Source organism: Mastacembelus armatus, chromosome 8 (assembly GCF_900324485.2).
Source record: "Mastacembelus armatus chromosome 8, fMasArm1.2, whole genome shotgun sequence".
In the NCBI taxonomy this organism is placed as follows: domain Eukaryota; kingdom Metazoa; phylum Chordata; class Actinopteri; order Synbranchiformes; family Mastacembelidae; genus Mastacembelus; species Mastacembelus armatus.
The window spans coordinates 14784605-14802164 of record NC_046640.1 but is presented as its reverse complement, the minus strand read 5'-3'; the positions used below and the strand labels follow the sequence as shown (position 1 = coordinate 14802164).

The 17560-nt window shown below is 41.2% G+C and overlaps 2 protein-coding genes across 2 annotated transcripts; both read right to left on the bottom strand.

The window, feature by feature from the left end:
• Positions 1–277: 277 nt before the first annotated feature.
• Positions 278–2693, bottom strand: myadml2 (myeloid associated differentiation marker like 2). Its single transcript, XM_026324155.1, has one exon. The coding sequence runs from the start codon at positions 1781–1783 to the stop codon at positions 872–874; it is 912 nt and encodes a 303-aa protein (XP_026179940.1). The 5' UTR covers positions 1784–2693; the 3' UTR covers positions 278–871.
• A 2323-nt stretch (positions 2694–5016) lies between these two features.
• On the bottom strand, positions 5017–11252 carry notum1a (notum, palmitoleoyl-protein carboxylesterase a). Its single transcript, XM_026325984.1, has 11 exons — positions 10710–11252; positions 7993–8045; positions 7788–7883; positions 7380–7440; positions 7238–7296; positions 7042–7144; positions 6763–6954; positions 6521–6618; positions 6168–6315; positions 6008–6055; positions 5017–5913 (listed from the first exon to the last, which is right to left on the bottom strand). The coding sequence occupies exons 1-11, from the start codon at positions 11036–11038 to the stop codon at positions 5610–5612; spliced, it is 1491 nt and encodes a 496-aa protein (XP_026181769.1). The 5' UTR covers positions 11039–11252; the 3' UTR covers positions 5017–5609.
• Between the last annotated feature and the right edge of the window lie 6308 nt (positions 11253–17560).

Below are 17560 nucleotides of genomic sequence, written 5' to 3'. Positions count from 1 at the left end.
GGCAGCACTATACCGCCATCTACTGGCTGAAAGCATGTAATGCATGGCTGAGGGAATTTCAGGGACATAACTCTTTTTCTTTATCGACAGTCATTTTTCACTGTTAAATAAGAGTCTTGTGTTATGAAAGGTGGAAGTAAAGGTTCGTAGATGAATTAAGATCTCATGCACAAAGACCAACAAAACACTATTTGATATTTTATTAAACATGGAACATATTAGAAACACAGTAAGAGTAAATATTACACAGTGTGCTTTTTCCAAACAATCAGTTCATTTTATACCATTCAAAATTCTTCCTTAAATATATTTAACACTCAAACAACAAAAGCCTAATAAACTTATACTTCTGGCATTACAAACATGAGGGATACACTTTAGAAGAAATTACAGCCAAATGGCTAGAAAACCAAAACCCAAAGCATTATTCAGTGCATAATTTAGACTTAAAATTTGCTATGCATATTATGATAGATATGTTCATTAAATAAATTGCTTATTCTATGTAAGATTAAATGAGTCCATGTGACGTAACACTGATCTGAAGCTATAAACATTATCAACCACTCCATTAGGGTGGTCTTGTTTAAGAACACTGAAGCGTCATGGAGGGGACAGAAACACTGGAGAAAAGCTTCTAAGTGTATAATGTGCTAATGTTTGTATCATGGGTAGTGGGTAAATGTAATTAGGCTCAATATTAGATAATTACTGAGATTAAAAAATGTCACACATACATAAAACCATGAATCAATGGATCCAAGGGAATGAGTTCTTCACAGAGACCAGACTGTGGAGGGCATGTTAGGTGCGCCCTCAGACGTTTTTTTCTGTCTCAGAGGCTAAATAGTCTTAAGAGAAGAGGTTTTTCTCAGACAGCAGAGCTGGAGACAAAGCGAATCCTCTGGGAGTAAACCAAATCAACAAAATACAGGATCAGGTTAACATTGGTGAACACCGCCACCACCAGCTTGCTATCCCAGGGACATTCCCCACGATGGCAGTCCTCAGGACGAGTAGTGTTGCCATACTTCTTGTCAAAGCTGAAGATGGGCCAAATCAGTGAGGTACTGAGGTAAAGGATCACAGCAAAGAAGGTATAGATAACCACAAAACGGTCAAAGGGGAACCGCAGGGCAGATGTCCTCCCGGAAACTGTCAATATAACCACTATGACAGTGACAGAGAAGCACAGGCTGTACACCACCACACAGTACTGGGTAGCAATGTACTCATTGTACTCACTGTCATTAGCAAGGGCTCCAAAAATGATACAGGCCACAAAGCTCTGGACCACCTTGAGTAGACCAGACACAGTTGCCATATAACCAACCACAGCCCCCGGTTTAGCTCGAGTTAAGAATACCTCAGTTCCATAGGGGAAGCAGCAGACACTGGAGCAGACAGTGACGGCAATACGGTAGATTTGCACTTCACAGCCCTCATCAGGGCACTCTGTTTGGAGGAAGTAAACAGGGTAAACCACAGAGGCAGTGATGTACATGAGTGTTGCCAGCATGGCAAAGGCCACAGTGAAGTTATCCCAGGAAATGGGCATGCATGTGTGGAGCCGTGTGATGTCCAAGGTGAACACGACCAGTGTGACAGCAAAGCAGAAGCACCACACAAACATGCAGAAGTTTCCATAGGTGGCACTGTAGCCTGCACCATGGGACACAAGGGCCATTATGGTGCAGCCAAGTAGCAATTGGCATATCCGAGCTGCACCTAACGGTGACAACACAGCATCTTTGTTGAGGTAGTGTCCTCCATGAGAATCCATGGTGTGTGTTGTCTCCCAAAAGCAGTTGTTTTTCTTGGTGCAATTGTTGATGTCCTGTTCTCTGTCTTGAGCGGTCTTGTGGCCTACGTCACAAACCTCACCCTTTTCTTGGTTGCTTTTTATAGATGGCTCTTATTTTGAAATGTCTGTAATTTTTTCAATTACAGTGGTGCACTTCAGATACACTGTAATGTCGAAGTTTATACTGCAGTTTATCACGGTGAAGAACATTTATTTAGACCCTAGAAATCAACTTTTTAAAAACCTTTTGATCAGAAGTTGTTTTGCTTTAAACAAATGTCTCAGCTAAACTGCAAACATTTAAAAGCTACACAAAAAAAAGAATCTTTTCCCTAGAAGTACCATAATGCTGGTATCTATGATTTTCTAATGCTTTTGAAGTGTTTTTTGAGAATGAAAATATGATCTTGGTCTTACAAAAAGCAGTAGTGTATGTCTTCAGAAATCCTGGTTTTCCCTTGCTTGCTTTCTTCGATCACCAAATTGTCCAGTGTGTCAAAACCTCAAAATGAAGTAAGGTCTTGTCCAATAAATTTTCTTCTGTAAGCCATATTCAGAGATCAATCTTCCAACAATAGCTGTCAGTGCCGAACAGGTGGACTAGTTTCTTTCCTGTCAGTCAAATTCCATTACTCAGTCACTCTGTCCTTGTAATTTCTTCACTGTATGCCCTTAACTGTCCATCAAAATCACGCAGGCTATTGGCTCTGTCTCTTGTGCCTTGTCTCACTCTTTCTGTCTTCTTTTGCCTCTCCGATTTGGTCTCCTACTCTTTCTTACACCAACACACACCCTCTCTCTCCAGTGTGTGCTGTGTGTGTGTCTGTGTATACTCAGCGGATTGCTAGGGATGGCTGTTTAAATGAAAGTTTGTGCCGTGCCCAGGGTTACAGGCCCTGCCAGTCCTATAAATAGGGGGTCTATATTCCACAGAGGGGTGGGAGGCTACATGTGGCAGGCAGTATGGGAGTCGTATTTCTAGGGAACACCCAGAGTGGCTGAGTCAGAACTCCTTCAGTAAGAAACTGGCATTTATGCACAGTAATGACAGGGAGAGAGGTTAAGACTCCCATTAGAGACAGAAATTACATACAGGTCCAGAGGGATGATTATACACAAGTGATGACAGGGTTGAGTTATGTATGTGAGAGGGAAGTGGAAATGAATTAGCAGTTACTTAAAATACTGTGATATCAGTTTGCTATGATTTTTGACTTCCAGTATTCATGATTACCACTGATTATTCTATTATATAGTTATTATATGACTCTGATTGGGCTGCGTGTTTGTCCCAAAAAAAAAAGCTTACAATCAGACACTCATATTTGGGGAGCAGTGATTTTAAAATGTTTTCTATGGCTTATAAAAAAAAGTTGTATATAGTGGTGGTGGAGCAGTTTACCTACCTCAAATTAGTAACAATAGGGTCCGAAAAAGGTTTTCTGGGTTTAAGGCGGTGGTCTGTAATGAAAGAGGGAAGAATGTCCTCTCTTAAAAAAAAAAGCCAAATTACTATTTTTGAGAATTTTATGAATGACAGAATTTTATTTTTTATCTAAATAATCTTTTTAGCACTGTGCCCAATACACTGTATTTACACATTGCAGAGAAGACTACAATGCGTAGATGACAGGTATCTGTATTGCGGTAAATATAAGACATTTTTTGGTGGCTCAGAATGGGAAAATGTAAATTATTGAAAACATTTCTTAATTCACTTTATCCACTCTAGTCTATATATTGTCCTAGTGACCACATTTATTTATTGAAAAGTTTTTAAATGTCAGTCTCATAACTATTAACAGATATTTCAAAATAGTGACAAACTGTGTGGGAAGCCAAGGGGAACTGCTGACTTCACCTCCTGCTAAACTACTGTGGCTGTAAAATGGATATGAGACTTGTGTAAGTAACATTATTTTAGTACTGCTGCTACTATTACTTCTATATAGTGGCCTAATGGATAGGGAGTCAGACTTGTAAACTGAAAATTGTGGGTTTGAGTCTCAGGTCTGGCAGGAATTGTTGGTGGGATGGAGTGAATAGCCAGTGCCCCTGTCCACCTTCAATACCACGACTGAGGTGAGACCCTTGAGCAAAGCACTGGACCCCCAACTGCTCCCCAGGCACCGCAGCACTGGCTGCTCTGGGTGTGTGTTCACTTTGGGTGGTAATGGAATTTCCCCATTTGTGTGACTAATAAGGGTAACTTAATCTTAATTAATAACTACTAGTAATTATAGTAGCAAAAAGCATCAACATAATAACAAGACTGCACAAGAATTTTTACCTTGTAGTATATGTAATGTGTCTTTTCTTTCTGGTTTGATACAAAGACATGCAATCAACACGAAAAGAAAAAAATAGCAATCTATTTACAATTTACAAAGAATCACTTCTCTGTGAAAATAGCACTTATAAATATGATTTACATAACAAAATAAATATGTAAATTACCAATGTAGCTTGAGTTTTTTCTGTTTAAAAAATATGTTACAGAATAAAATTACATTTAGTAATACCTTTTCTTTTCTGGTGTGATGCGCAATAGAGGTCCTTTAAAAAAAAACATCATTTATAAAGACTTCATTACATACAACATTGTCATTATATTAAAAAGTGATCTCTATTATGAAATATAAGGGAGTTACAATAGTAAACACTTGAAAGAACCTATACAAATACTCAAAAAATATATATAATACACAGTAATTGTCTCCCTTTAAATGTCCATTGCATTGATCTGAAGATCGCTGAACTACAGAGGTGATCTAATGTGTGTACCCTTTGATCGGGTTTCAACAGTCCTCTTGTGATAATATGGCCTATGACAGAGGTATAGGCTAGATCTAATGGCACTGTGGTGTGTGTAGGTACTGATAGACCTTTAAAGTGTTCCCAGGCCCACTTAAGCACCACAATCAGTTTCAGTACACAACTGAACCAGATATCATGGCACATTTCCAGCTGTCAAAGAAGGAACCTTTTCTTACATCCCACAATAGCCACAAGAGTGATAAAAAAAAGTGTAAAGCATTGTCTGTCTTTCGTTCTTTTTGAATTATTTTTTGGACAATTTAATTATAATTGCTTTCATTAGTAACAAGTTGATCTTTGTCTATTTATGGTTTTAGTTTCAGTAGCGTAACTATGTGAAGAGTATCCTAATCCAACCTCATTTTATACAGTGACTTGATTAGAGAAGTATTGGTGTCAGCTGCTTCTCTCTATCGTTCCTGACGTTGTTTTAGACTAAAATATAAAATTTATTTTATGATCCAGTGCTTTTCTGACCTTGTTTCTGACATGATGTAGGCGAGTGTGTGAGGAGATATTTTCTGTTGTGTAATTTGCTATGGTGACTACTTAACACAGACAGCTTCCTTACGTCATTGTGGTGTTTTTTTTTAAGTAACAATGACTAAATGCAATCTATATGAAAGGATGAAAAAAATATTTAAAAAAACTACACAATGAGCATCCTTAAAACTGGATTACATTCGTAATATTTTTTCTTTTACAAAGCAAAAGATAAGTTAAATGGAAATTAGCAGAGAGTTGTGCCTCTATATGGTGTTGTACTGCCCCTACTTATCAGCACCAAATTGTGAGGAAAGGGACTGTGGGACAAATCTAACACCATTTTTGTGACTGAGGTTTGAACTAAACGTTATGGGTTATGAAGACTGATGAGTAGTTGGAGGTATCAGGCATGGGAGACAGGTCAGGGAGACCAGTCTGCCTTGCTTGGATTAAGCTTGGAGATACTGTGAATGTATGTATGTGTGTGTCTGTCTGTGTCCCTCTAGCTGCCGCTGCTGAGCATGCCCAGTAGCTTGCTGGGGTCCATTCCCTGCTGTTGAGCCATCTTTTGCACATCAAAGCCCATGTGCATGAGGAACTGAATGACGTTCATCTCTTGTCCTGTGAACTGGTCTCGGATGGTTGGGCATGTGGGGTTGCAGTGTGGCCACGGGCAGCTGTCAATCAGATGCACGGGGCAACCTTTGGGTGGAGCCTTGTTGTTCCTGTTGTCGTGGAGGCTCCGGTCCCAGCAGTGCAGTGCTCGAGGTAAGGAGGTGCCTTTAACCTGCACGTCAATCCAGTAACTAAAACATAACACAAGAGGGCGCTGTCAGCTCACAGGTAGAATGTCCCCAGCCCAAAGTTTCTTGTCGTCTGTGAAAATTAAGTCATACTCACCTCCTGGTAATAACTTCATGAGAGAGGCAGGCAGGAGCAAACATAGCTCTGAAAATAGAAAAAAATACATAAATAAATAAAATAAAAATACAAGTCAGTCTGAATCCATGAACTAAAACCTACTTAAATCCTCTTTATAAAAACAGAGACATAAACCTACGGGACATCTTTGAGTGTGTTCCTCAGCTCTATGCCCAGGTTTTGGATGTAGCGCCACTGGCCTTCTTGTACAGGCTGGCCTGTTAGCTGGATGTTGTCCACTGTCAGCTGGGCCTCATCAAAAAGCCACTGCACCACAAACACAGGGCCTGCCCAGGGAGAATGGAAGATTAATATAAGGTTATAGTGTGTGTGTGTATATATATATATAGATATATATATATATATAGTATGCAGTATATACTTAGACGTGTACTGCAGAGATGAAGTGGACTTATATAGATGTGTTACTGAAGCACAGTCATGCACAGTCATGTGTATTTTACAAAACACCAAATGAGACCACTGGCTCACTTTTTATTGATGGGAAGACCCTGTATCCAAAAAAACAGTTCCACTCCTCTCCTTCATGGGTCTGCCGGCACCTCTCTGGTACCACCCCTCCCCAGTACCTGACAGGACAGATTAAAAGCATAGATATGACATATGACCTTAATATAAACAACATATTGATCTCATCACTAAAATGCTATTCATCCTTTTCTGAAAATCTGGACTTTTAACATTTTAGGATAATCTTTTGTTGACTCCCTTACTTGATGCCTCTCTTGATGGTCTCAGTGGGGGCACAGCTCACAGTGTCCACACAGTCGGTACAGTGGTACTGCTTGTTGTCCAGGAACCAGCCAGAATCAGACAGACCTCGGACTTGTATCCCAGTGTGCCCTAGTCCCTCCAGTAGCTCTGCTACACGGTCCACGTTCAGCAAGACCCCAGTACCACCCGCACTGCAAGCAAAAATAATTTCATATTATGAATAAAATGTAGATTTTGAATTTTAAATCATTAAACTAATGTTACACATATGAACATACCTGCTTCCAGCAAGTAGGAGGACCTTGGCATTGTCCAGACCTTTATTTAACAGGTCCTTCACAACCTCCTGAATGATTAGTGAGCCCATGAAAGCATAGCCACCTACACAGAATGCAAACACAGAGGAGCTGTCAAATGACACATCTTGTAAGAAAAGATACATGTTATGATTTTGCTCAGCCCTTCATTTCTTACTTTGCTCTGTTTTGGCTGTAGCACCGCTCCACACATCACTGGAGCAGTACGGGATGAACCTGCACAAAGAAACATGAGGCTAAGTTGTCGGCTAGGATTAAAACATAAACATCAATAAGTACATGGACATGAGTCAACTTACACCATGTTTGCATTCCACCAGTGAGGGTTTTCTTCAGGCAGTGGAGACAGGATCCCCGTGCCTGCAGCGACAGATCAACATGTATCATTAGCCATCCTGGCACTCCCAGACACATCCTCTTCTTCCTCATCATCATTACCACATGGATTACAGTTATTACACTGCACTGAGGCAGGGAGGCGTCTCTTTCTACAGAAGCGGGCGCCAGGTAGCCCTATACCACAGCTATATGACCGGGTGTCAGTCTCAATAACACCACAGATGAATGCAGTTACATACGAACCTTTTAATTACTTAGACATTACAGTAGGATCTGTTCTAGAGGTCAGGATCTGGTACAGACCAGAAGTGGAGTAACAGTCATGGCGATGGAAATGTAATGAACTATACAGACTGACTGAGACTGACCTGTTTTAGTTTGTGGCCACTTGGATGAGCTCATCAGTCTCCTCATGGTCTCGTATCGGCTTTCACAGTTCTCCTTGTTGAAGCAGTACCAACCGCCTAAACATGGATATATAAAATGTACAACATGGATAAATTCACACACACATTCCCTATAACTATTCATCATTTTAACTAATGCATGACGTTAAAATAGCCCTTAACTTACCCTCTAGGAATATTAACCACCGTCTACTGCCTCGAGATTCTTTCAGGTAGTACCTGCAACAGAGCAAAGAAAATGAATTCAACTCACCACAGCAGGTGTGTCACTTATGTTTAACTTTATTTTATACTGCCTGATTGACAATATTTATACAGCAGAGAGATATAGCCACATTCCCCAATTTTGACATGGTGTACTTTCTTATTCAGAGGGGACGATGAGGTAAATGCTGAAAAGTAATACCCTCACTGTTTCTGCTATCAGCGATGGTATCCAAGCATGTAATATGACATCATTTTTTTTTGTCTAAACAATGACGTCCTTTTAGTTTGTTGACTCCTATCTCTAAAAGGTGACAAAACAGCGAAACAGAAATTCCACAAACATAAAGTCAGTAAGTACACAGACGAGGACACAGAGGTTGTGTGTATATTGTGCATGTGGAAAACTGATCTAGTGATCAAACAGGAGATAAACCTCATCCTGACCCCTATCCTGTTTGTACTGTAGATGCCAGTAGATGGTATTCCTCTTGTTTAATGTAGCAAGAATAGGAAATGTACCATCATAGTCTCTTCTTATCATAGTTCATCATTCAGCTGTGTCCTCATGCTAAAAATCAAGCCTGCTGCCCATAGCTGTAGTGTATATAGAGCCCACACATGCCCATAATATAGCTACCTAATGCACCAATGTGACTTTTATTGCCCCAGCTGAGCTAAAGGTATGATAATGTGTCTACAATATAGGTTCTGTGATGTATGTTGTCAGGCCAGAAGAGGGCAATACTGTTGTGGTTCTCCCATCATGCAGGATGTGCATCACCGTCCTCAGCAGGATTTTTATTCTGTCAATACCAGAAATATAACAGTTGAAGCTAATTAAGCACAGTGAGTAAAGTAGCAGAATGGGCCTATGTGATCCTCAGAGGTGTGTCTTTTGTCATTGGGTTTTTACTCAACTTTACCAGCGCCTAAACTCGAGAGACTGCCAAAAACATCTCAGTGACTTTAGAGAAATCAGACTTGGCTGACGCTCTGAGCTGTCCACTCAGACACTGAATCACACTTTGGCTGCAGTTAATGTCTTGTATTATTATTAGTATGAGCCATAGTCAGTGATGCAACCTGAGGACAGTGCTCTCTACTTGCTACATCCAAACAACAAAGTGAAGTGGGGCTTGGCAAGCTGAACAAACCATGAGGGAAAATCACTACTTCAACCCACTTACTCTAGCAAGTGCAACACACAAAGTTCCACCTTCACATCCAGTGATTTTGTTTTTGTTTGTTTTGCACCCTTCTGTAACTGACAACACCTCTCTGGAAAATACAGCTACCAGCTGATGGATTAGCATCTCAGCTGACAATAGCCACCGTAGTCAATGAAATGACCATCTGCCAGTAACTGTCCTCTGCACTCATCCTCATGCTGCACCTCTAAAGAGCTCAGAGCTTTACTGCACTAAGGGACCACTCTCTCCACCACACACTGGGATTTAACATAAATTAGACAAGATACTAAATCCATAAAGTCAAGTCTGCCCATCACTGAACTGGTCCCAGATACATTCTTCAGGCCAGTGATAGTTGTCAGATATGATATGACACAGATAACATTAACAGTAAAGCTTTTATATAGTGAAATAAAATCTTATTCTTGGCTGGGACACAAGAAAAATCCGCTGTTCTTGCAAACACATGAATGACTATAAAAACATACACCTTTTAAAAGTGCCTGTTTTATTAATCCCAACCTGCCGTAACATAAGTTGATCCATCAGTATGATTTGTATAGGAAATAAATTAACCCACAACTTGACTCCCTACAGTCAGATGAATAATAAAGGAGTCTATATAGGTCTGGCTGAACATTGTTTATGTAGACTGTTATACACTGAGATAATGTGTCTGATGTTAATGTGCTTTAGTTCTAGTTTCCCTGCAGGCTTCCTTACTGCCATACATTTCTGCTGAGCTCATCTCATGTTTACCACACAAAACATAAAATCTTTGATTTGGCACAAACTGTCAACCAACAGGAGCCACTGACAGAAAACTGTGCAAGTTTTAGTAACCTACAGTAGCCAAGTAGAGAAAGCATAGCATTACACCGCTCTAAAATCACAAGTCAAAGTTTGTGCACTTGGCACAGTCCTCAGGGAGACAGAGAGAGGTGGGCGTGCAGATGAAAACTTAAATCTAAACTTTCTGCAGCTCAAATCCTGCATTCTAATTTGAAGCAAAGGAAATGAAGCGTAATCCATGTGGCTATCCGCAAATTTCACGCTTTGCAGACGCAAAGCAGCTGTCTGTCCTAACCCGACTGAATCTTATTTTGTCTTGGAACACTGCATTGTTTATTTTATTATATTTTATTGTATCTAACATATTTTTTATTTTTTCATAACTTCAATGTTTTAGGCAAAAACCATTTGGATAGCTTAAAACAAATGAGAATAAATACAGTTTGTGTTTTGTGTACTCGCCAAACTGGGGTATTATTGAGACAAGCGCTGTTGCCCACACGCCAGATACATGTGGGTTATTCCGGGTAGCAGCACGGCCAACATACGTGGTGCGCACAGCTGAAGTACTATTAAAGCAAAACAACAGCTCCTGCACTGTTGCTCTGCTGACTCTGCTTTGACGTGTCGATGATCCAAACACATGGAAATAAAGATTTATTTCACTGTAATGTTATTCTCAGATGGTACATACCCCGCGGGACTTCCGTCATTGCAGGTGACTGACGTATTCTCCAAAAAGTTCAGCTTCATGTCGTAGTCGAGCTTCTGCGCTGAGCACGGATACAGGGACTGCGCAAGGTTCTTGACTTGTGTCATGAAGTTATCCATGTTCTCCTCCACGGCGGTGAAATCCAGAGGGAAGCTCTCTGTGGTGTCACCCCGGTCTGCCCGGTACGTCGGAGGAGGTGGTACGCGTCGTGGTTGTGGGTTGCGGCCACCCCGGAACCTCCGTGCGCAGAGAGCTCCGGACTGCATCAGCACCAGCAGCAGCATGGACGAAAACATTCTGATCGCTGTCATCTTATCCACTGTTAGATTCCTCCAAGTGCAGTTACTGATGCAGCTGAGAAACAAACGACTGATATGGACGATTTAAAAGACGCCTGTCCGTCCCCAGAAACGCATGAATGTCAACTAAAATCAAAGGTCTTCTCAGATCAGTTACACAGAACTACTCGCACCTACAGCTGTTTGACCATCTATCTAGTACAACTCAAGCGCTGCTGGACCAAGCGCAAAAGCTTGAACGACAACACTCGTGCCATGCTCTTGTATTTTATTCAAACTTTCCCCCCTTGTGTGTCCGTCCAGCCAATCGTAGGCGCGGGGCAGGACTCGGGGTATGATCAAGCGTGGCAGACTACCCCTTTTTTAATTTGTAGAGGGAAAAAAAATGTCCAGGCGTTGGTTCTTTTGATCCGCGATGTTTTATTTCATGTGGTGGCTTTTATTGGCCTTGAAATGCCCATTTCCCATTCCACCGCAAATTTATGAAGTGAGAATACGCGTCTTGTTGCACACTTGCCTGAAAATCAAGTGGGGAAGAAAACCAAAACATGATCAAAACTCTTGCAGAAAACCAACATTATCTGGAAAAAAAATGCCATTCCCAAGAGACTTTACAATAAGGATTATTATTATTATGTTATTATTATTATTATTTCACTTGTTATATTTAAGGGAAATAAAAGTATGATATTGTATGATATTATCTTCCATCTTACAAAAAACCCCCAAAACAATAAGCACAAGGTAGCCTAAAAAAACAACATATTGTTTACAGTTACTTCCAGTTCTGACTGGTTGAGTTTTTGTAAAGTTTAGAAAAGGGACTTGGACACTTTTTTTTTTTCTCTAAATCTCCAGACAGGGCCTCCGAAGATCAAAGCAACCATCACTCTTTCACCCCCTCCTCTCGCCTCCTTCCTCCCACTTCAGTCTCTTCCAAACTTTCCTGGGCTACTGTATATTTTAAGTCGAGCAGAGCATCCTGATGGGACGCCAGCTTTTTAACGCAGGAATGCCTTCTTATGGTTGAAGTAGGCTTCCTTCCAAACAAAGCTGTCATTTTAAGCACATGTTGAAACCAAAGTGATTATTCATTACGGACACACAGCAGCAACAATGCCAGTTTATTGATTAATGCTTTGTCACATCTGCTGAAGCAAGTATAGAGAGATCAGGTGATAAACGTTTCAGTGGAGGGGGTCAGTGGAGTTGTTTTCAATCTCCTCATGTGACAACAACTGTGAAGCCACAATAACTGAACGGGATATTTAATTCACCACAGAGCCAGAGAATAATTACAAAAACTACTTCACGTCCTTTCAGAAAAACTCTTCTTCTCCACTGCAGCCCTACGGTTAATCAGTGCACCGAAGATGTTAAACAATTTCTTGGCCAGGTAAGATGGATCAGAAGTCACCAGAAGGACTGATGGTATTCATTGGGAACTTCAAACAGATGCTTGCGTAGATTAAACATGTGGTAGGGCCCAGGAGGAGAGGCTCTGTCACAGATTTGAGTCTAGTCACTTTGACCCATACCTCCCTGTTTTATCACACGTCATTCCCAAAAATGTAACCCTTAAATCACTCGCAGATGGATGCTAGTTTCTGACACACTCACTCTTATGAAGAGATGCCCCAGTGATGTGTGGAAGCGTCATTTGACCCAAGTCAGTGAAAAGTGTGAGCCACAGATGATCTCAATTCAGAGAGAGAGAACATGGATTTTGTATTTAAATGACAGTGATGCTGGAGACGGAGACAGAAACACCAGTTAGCTTGGCTACCGTTGGTGCACACTGTGCACCTTGATTGAACTCTTAAGTGCTAAGCTTTTCTGGCTTTCACGGGTAATTCTCTCTTTTCTTTGCCTCCCGTCATCTGTGTGTAGAGTGGATACAAATTTAACCAGTACCAGTCTGAATGGATTAATCTGAGAATTAGGTCACTTGAAAATGACCCAGCTGTTCTGATGGCAGTCCCTCAGAAGTGCCCCCATCGCCCCCATAACCCCCACCCCAACTCCAGGCCTCCTGTGAAAGTCAAAGCCTGTCTTTCATCTCCGATCAGTTGCATGTGCCCTCACAGATCCACAGGTTTTACTGCTTAAGTCTGGGCTGGCAGCATTGATCATGTGACCATTGCCTGTCTGGCGTTTAGACACATCATACCTCTGTGAGCGCTCCTTGTCTATGCAGCCTGCCAGTTCTGCTCACACACCCCCTTTGTCCATCTCCCAGTGCCTGTTAGTTTTGATTTGCACATGCTGTTGTCGAGGGTCCATCCGTGATCATCAAATCCTGCTAGTTGGAACTGTTAGGTCAGGTTACATCAAAGCGATCAGGAGGGATCAGCCTCTTGAAAGGGACAGGCTCTGGCTCACATCATCAGAAACAGGTGGAGGTCCTCATTGGAAGAACAAAGGAGAGATCACCATCTATAAACCTTTTGTATTTCATACAAGAGTTCTTTTAAATTCCTTTAAATTGCCACCCTCTTCTACACAGAGCGCACAAACTACACAGCACCATATCACTTTAGGGACTGCAGGACTCGACTTAAGCTCACAACACCAAAGCCTTACACTTAGTGGTATTATGCCATAAAGTGCTTAAGTGTAAATCTGCTACAAACTCAGAAGGAAGGGGAACTGGAAATGTATGGATTATAACTCAGGTGTTATGAATTAGCCCAAAAACATCAGACCTTTAAACTTTCAGATGTTTTGTGTGTATTGTAGTAATGACTCTTAATTTCTCCTGTGGGTAACAAGACTGTACCCGATATTTAGTTTAATACTTATTGTAGGGGGGAGTCAATGTACTGCACTTAAAAAATAAAACCAACTGATAGATGTTCATAAACAAGTATAGTGTCATTCATTGCTCTTTCTATAGTCTTAGAGAGCTTTGACATTTGAGGCTCCCCACCCCTGTGAACATGTTCTGAGCTTCAGCTTCTGTTCTCTGTCACCTTGAGACAAATCTCCGGAAATGGGTCCCCTTAATTTTGTGTCTAAGCTGTTGTTTAAAACTGAAAACAAGCATGTACAGAGGTTTTGGGTGTTAACATACTGTCAAGCTCCTTTCATGTACCCTCACCACATGGTCCTGATACTACCCAGAGAATCAGTAAACAACCTTGATCCTAACTTAAGTCAAGAGGTGCCATCTAAGATGTGGATGTAAATAGGGAGTAAGAGAGAGTACGAGAGGCAGGAGACATCTGTCGAGCAGGCTTTCATTTCGTAAGAGGAGACCGTCTATTGGTTACAGATGATGCCCTATTTGATAAAAACGAATTCTTTCAAGAAAGGACAGTTTGCATTAGGGCTCTCTCTGGCACTAAGGGGTAACCAAATAGTTCAGCTGACAGGTCAGCTGTTTGTTGTTGATCTTTCATCTAAATGATGGTCACAAAATAGCTGCTGTTGCCTGTAAACAATTCTGTCACGTCATTCATACTAAGCAAGATGGATGTTTGTGTCCGTCTGGCTGGGGGTACATGTGTGTTTTGCGTGTTTGCCTGCACTGTAGGAATGTGTTGGTGTACAGGAAGATGATGAAGTGGGCTCGGCTGTCTTGGATGTACCAGTGCGTGAATGCGTAGCCTTCCTGCAGGAGGTTTCCATTCATGTGTAGTGCCTACCCTGTGCCAGGTAGCGACAGAGAAGGATGCAGAGACCAATTACTATTCGAGACCTGCTATTATTATCATCAGAGAGGCGGCAGCGCTCCCTTCCCAGCATCTATTCTCATCTCTACACAGACTGAAGGAGAATCAGGTTCTTTTGTCTCTGAAATGTTTATTTAAACCACAGATTTGCCAAAGGACATGGAAAAGTCCTTATTACAGGTCATGACAGTAGACCCACAACACATTATTCATTTTCTGTCCTTTAACCTGCTAGACTCTATGGGGAAATTCTTTTGAAGTCCACACCCTGCTGTAAAACATGGTCATTATTGAATTATGTGAGAGCTGTATTTGAAACTGTTTTTGAGACTGTAGACTTTAAAAAATGTAGGTAGGAAATGTCAAGTATTGCCATTTATTTTAGAAATAATAACATAAGAAGAAGAAATAGTTGTTGGTATTCAGCATAAATTTGATGCTCGGTGCTTGGTGCCAGTTCATCAGACAGAGATTAAGACTAGTCCGAGACTATAGGCAAAATTCACTGGAAATATCACATGAAAAGCACTGTATCACTAAATAAAAGATAAAAGCACCAAATCTGGGAAATCGGGCCATAATGTTGTGAGAACATGGTATGATATGCGTTTCAATCCACTGAGCCACTGGGACATCATTATGCATGGTATGTGTTTCATTATTTTTGACACTCTCGTAACACCAAGCAGCCGTTTTCTTTTATCCTCCAGGCAATAAGATGAGGGTACTGTAATCAAAGAAGACAATGATCAGTGCCAGTCACTTGGACTGATCTGGTACCTGCCTTTGATGTCATATTCTGGTGTATGGCGGGCTGTGTCCCATGCCAAAGAGCACCCATAGTCGCCAACTGTCTGACAGGCTGCCTTTCATCAGAATGACATCACTCTGCTACTTGATTACTTTCCACAGGCCCTTCCAGGCCTGGGAATTTTCTCCAAGGAATCTGAAATCATCATCTCCGCCTTTACACCCTTAGTCTCAAAATAAAAGAAATGTACATTTGAGCCATTAGCTTGTGTGGCGCACACACAATAGTTAGTCCTGTAAGGTATTTGCCTTTGGAGTTTGTCCTGCCTCATTCCGCAGAAAAAAGAGCCATGTCTTTAAACAAGTTCAGTTCAGATTAGTTGAAGATTCTTTAATACAATGTACTTTGTGCTGCTAGTGAAACCAGATGGAGCTCAATAAATATTAATAGATAACATGAAGAGACAAAATGAAATATGGAAAATAAAAACAACTGTACACACTGCAATATTTCAGCTCCACGTTTGCCTTCCCTTGATTTTCCCTCCACAAGGCTGAGAGCTGTGATAAATTACAAGGTAGAATCTGAAGTGTTTGCTTTTGGAGGAAACTGAGGAAACTGCCGTGTGAGGTGGATATTTATAGCTAACTACTTTGGCTGGCAATGGTGCCTCTCTGCACAGCGTCGGCTTCAGGCCGTCTTACCTGTAGGTCAGGAGCTCAGAATGGGTCTCCTCCCCACATCATAAAGACTCTCCTGTAAATGCACTGAAGATCAACAGGTGTCTGGGGGGTCCTGATCATTCTATGACTGGAAACTAGAGTTTAGGATTTTAAAACGACATGGACCCTACCACAAAAAAACATCTTTCAAAGGATTAGTGAGTGCATGTGTTTATTCTCAGCAGAGGGCATGGAGCGAATGACTGCATATCTTCATGAGACTTCATGAGAGAGATAGACAGCCTCCAAGTCCACATCGCTCTATGATGTTTTTGATGCATAAAGCACATATACCCTTAAAAACACTTGTTGTGTGATCTAATTAGAAGCACACACTAAGAAATATTGAAGCCAATGTAACTAAAGTACAGTGTAATTTCTACAAAGCCAACTGAGCCACAAAAATCTAAAACAAGGTCATTTAACTGTTTGGGGAATATGCGGCAACCACTTCCCTTTCTCCCTTGACAGGAAGATGGTGGTCATTCGTAGGAAGAAGAAAGTGTTACTCAGTCTTTACTCACAAAGAGAGTAAGAAGCTCCTTCATCGGACACATCATCTTGTTTTTGTGATGACTAATGAGCAGATTGCTACCAGCACTTTGTCTCATGTCTGTCTCTGGTTTTAATCTGTTAATAATTCACCTCTCTGAATCAAGGAGAAAGGGGGTTTATTCTGGACACAAGCTGAAAAAGAGCAGAGAAGGAAATAAAAATAGTCAATCTTTGAGAAATTGCTCTTGATATTTTTGTTTTGCAGGTCTATAAACTGCAGAAATGATAGCTGTGACTATAGAAATAAATAAAACTAAATACTAGGTGCTACTACCATTAAGTAATATTCTAAAAGTGAGAAGTACAAAAGAAATTAAGACAAAACATCAGGAGAATAAGATGAAATTCCATCAAAGTGAATGGCCTCACATCTGGAAGACAGGTGTAGGACTAATTCTTGTGTCAGAACTTTCTCCTTAATTTACTTGTTTAAGAGCCCACAAAAGCAAGTGAAGTGGTTGTGTAGCTCTGGTTTTGATAGAGGAGAGGAGTAGAGTGTTAGGGAAACCAAAAGTCATGGTTATTCCTCTAAAATGAAAGCACGGCAGGCAGGTAGGGGAGAGGACAACTGTAACGTGTCTGAAGCGTAACCTGTTCTCTGGCCCTCACTTTGAAACCAGATGAAGATCGGCTGCGGCCCTGAAGTCATTGCACCTTCAAAGGTAATTAACACATGGCTTTTGTTTGGGCCCGATGAGCCCCAGATTATGTAGGTACAGATGGTCAGGGGGGTGGATGACAGATACCAAGAGTAAGGTGTGCTTGGATGTGCTTTCATGTCAGTGGGAAGTGCTTGACCCCTGGCCCCTTCTTGACCTCAAATCTAAGCTGT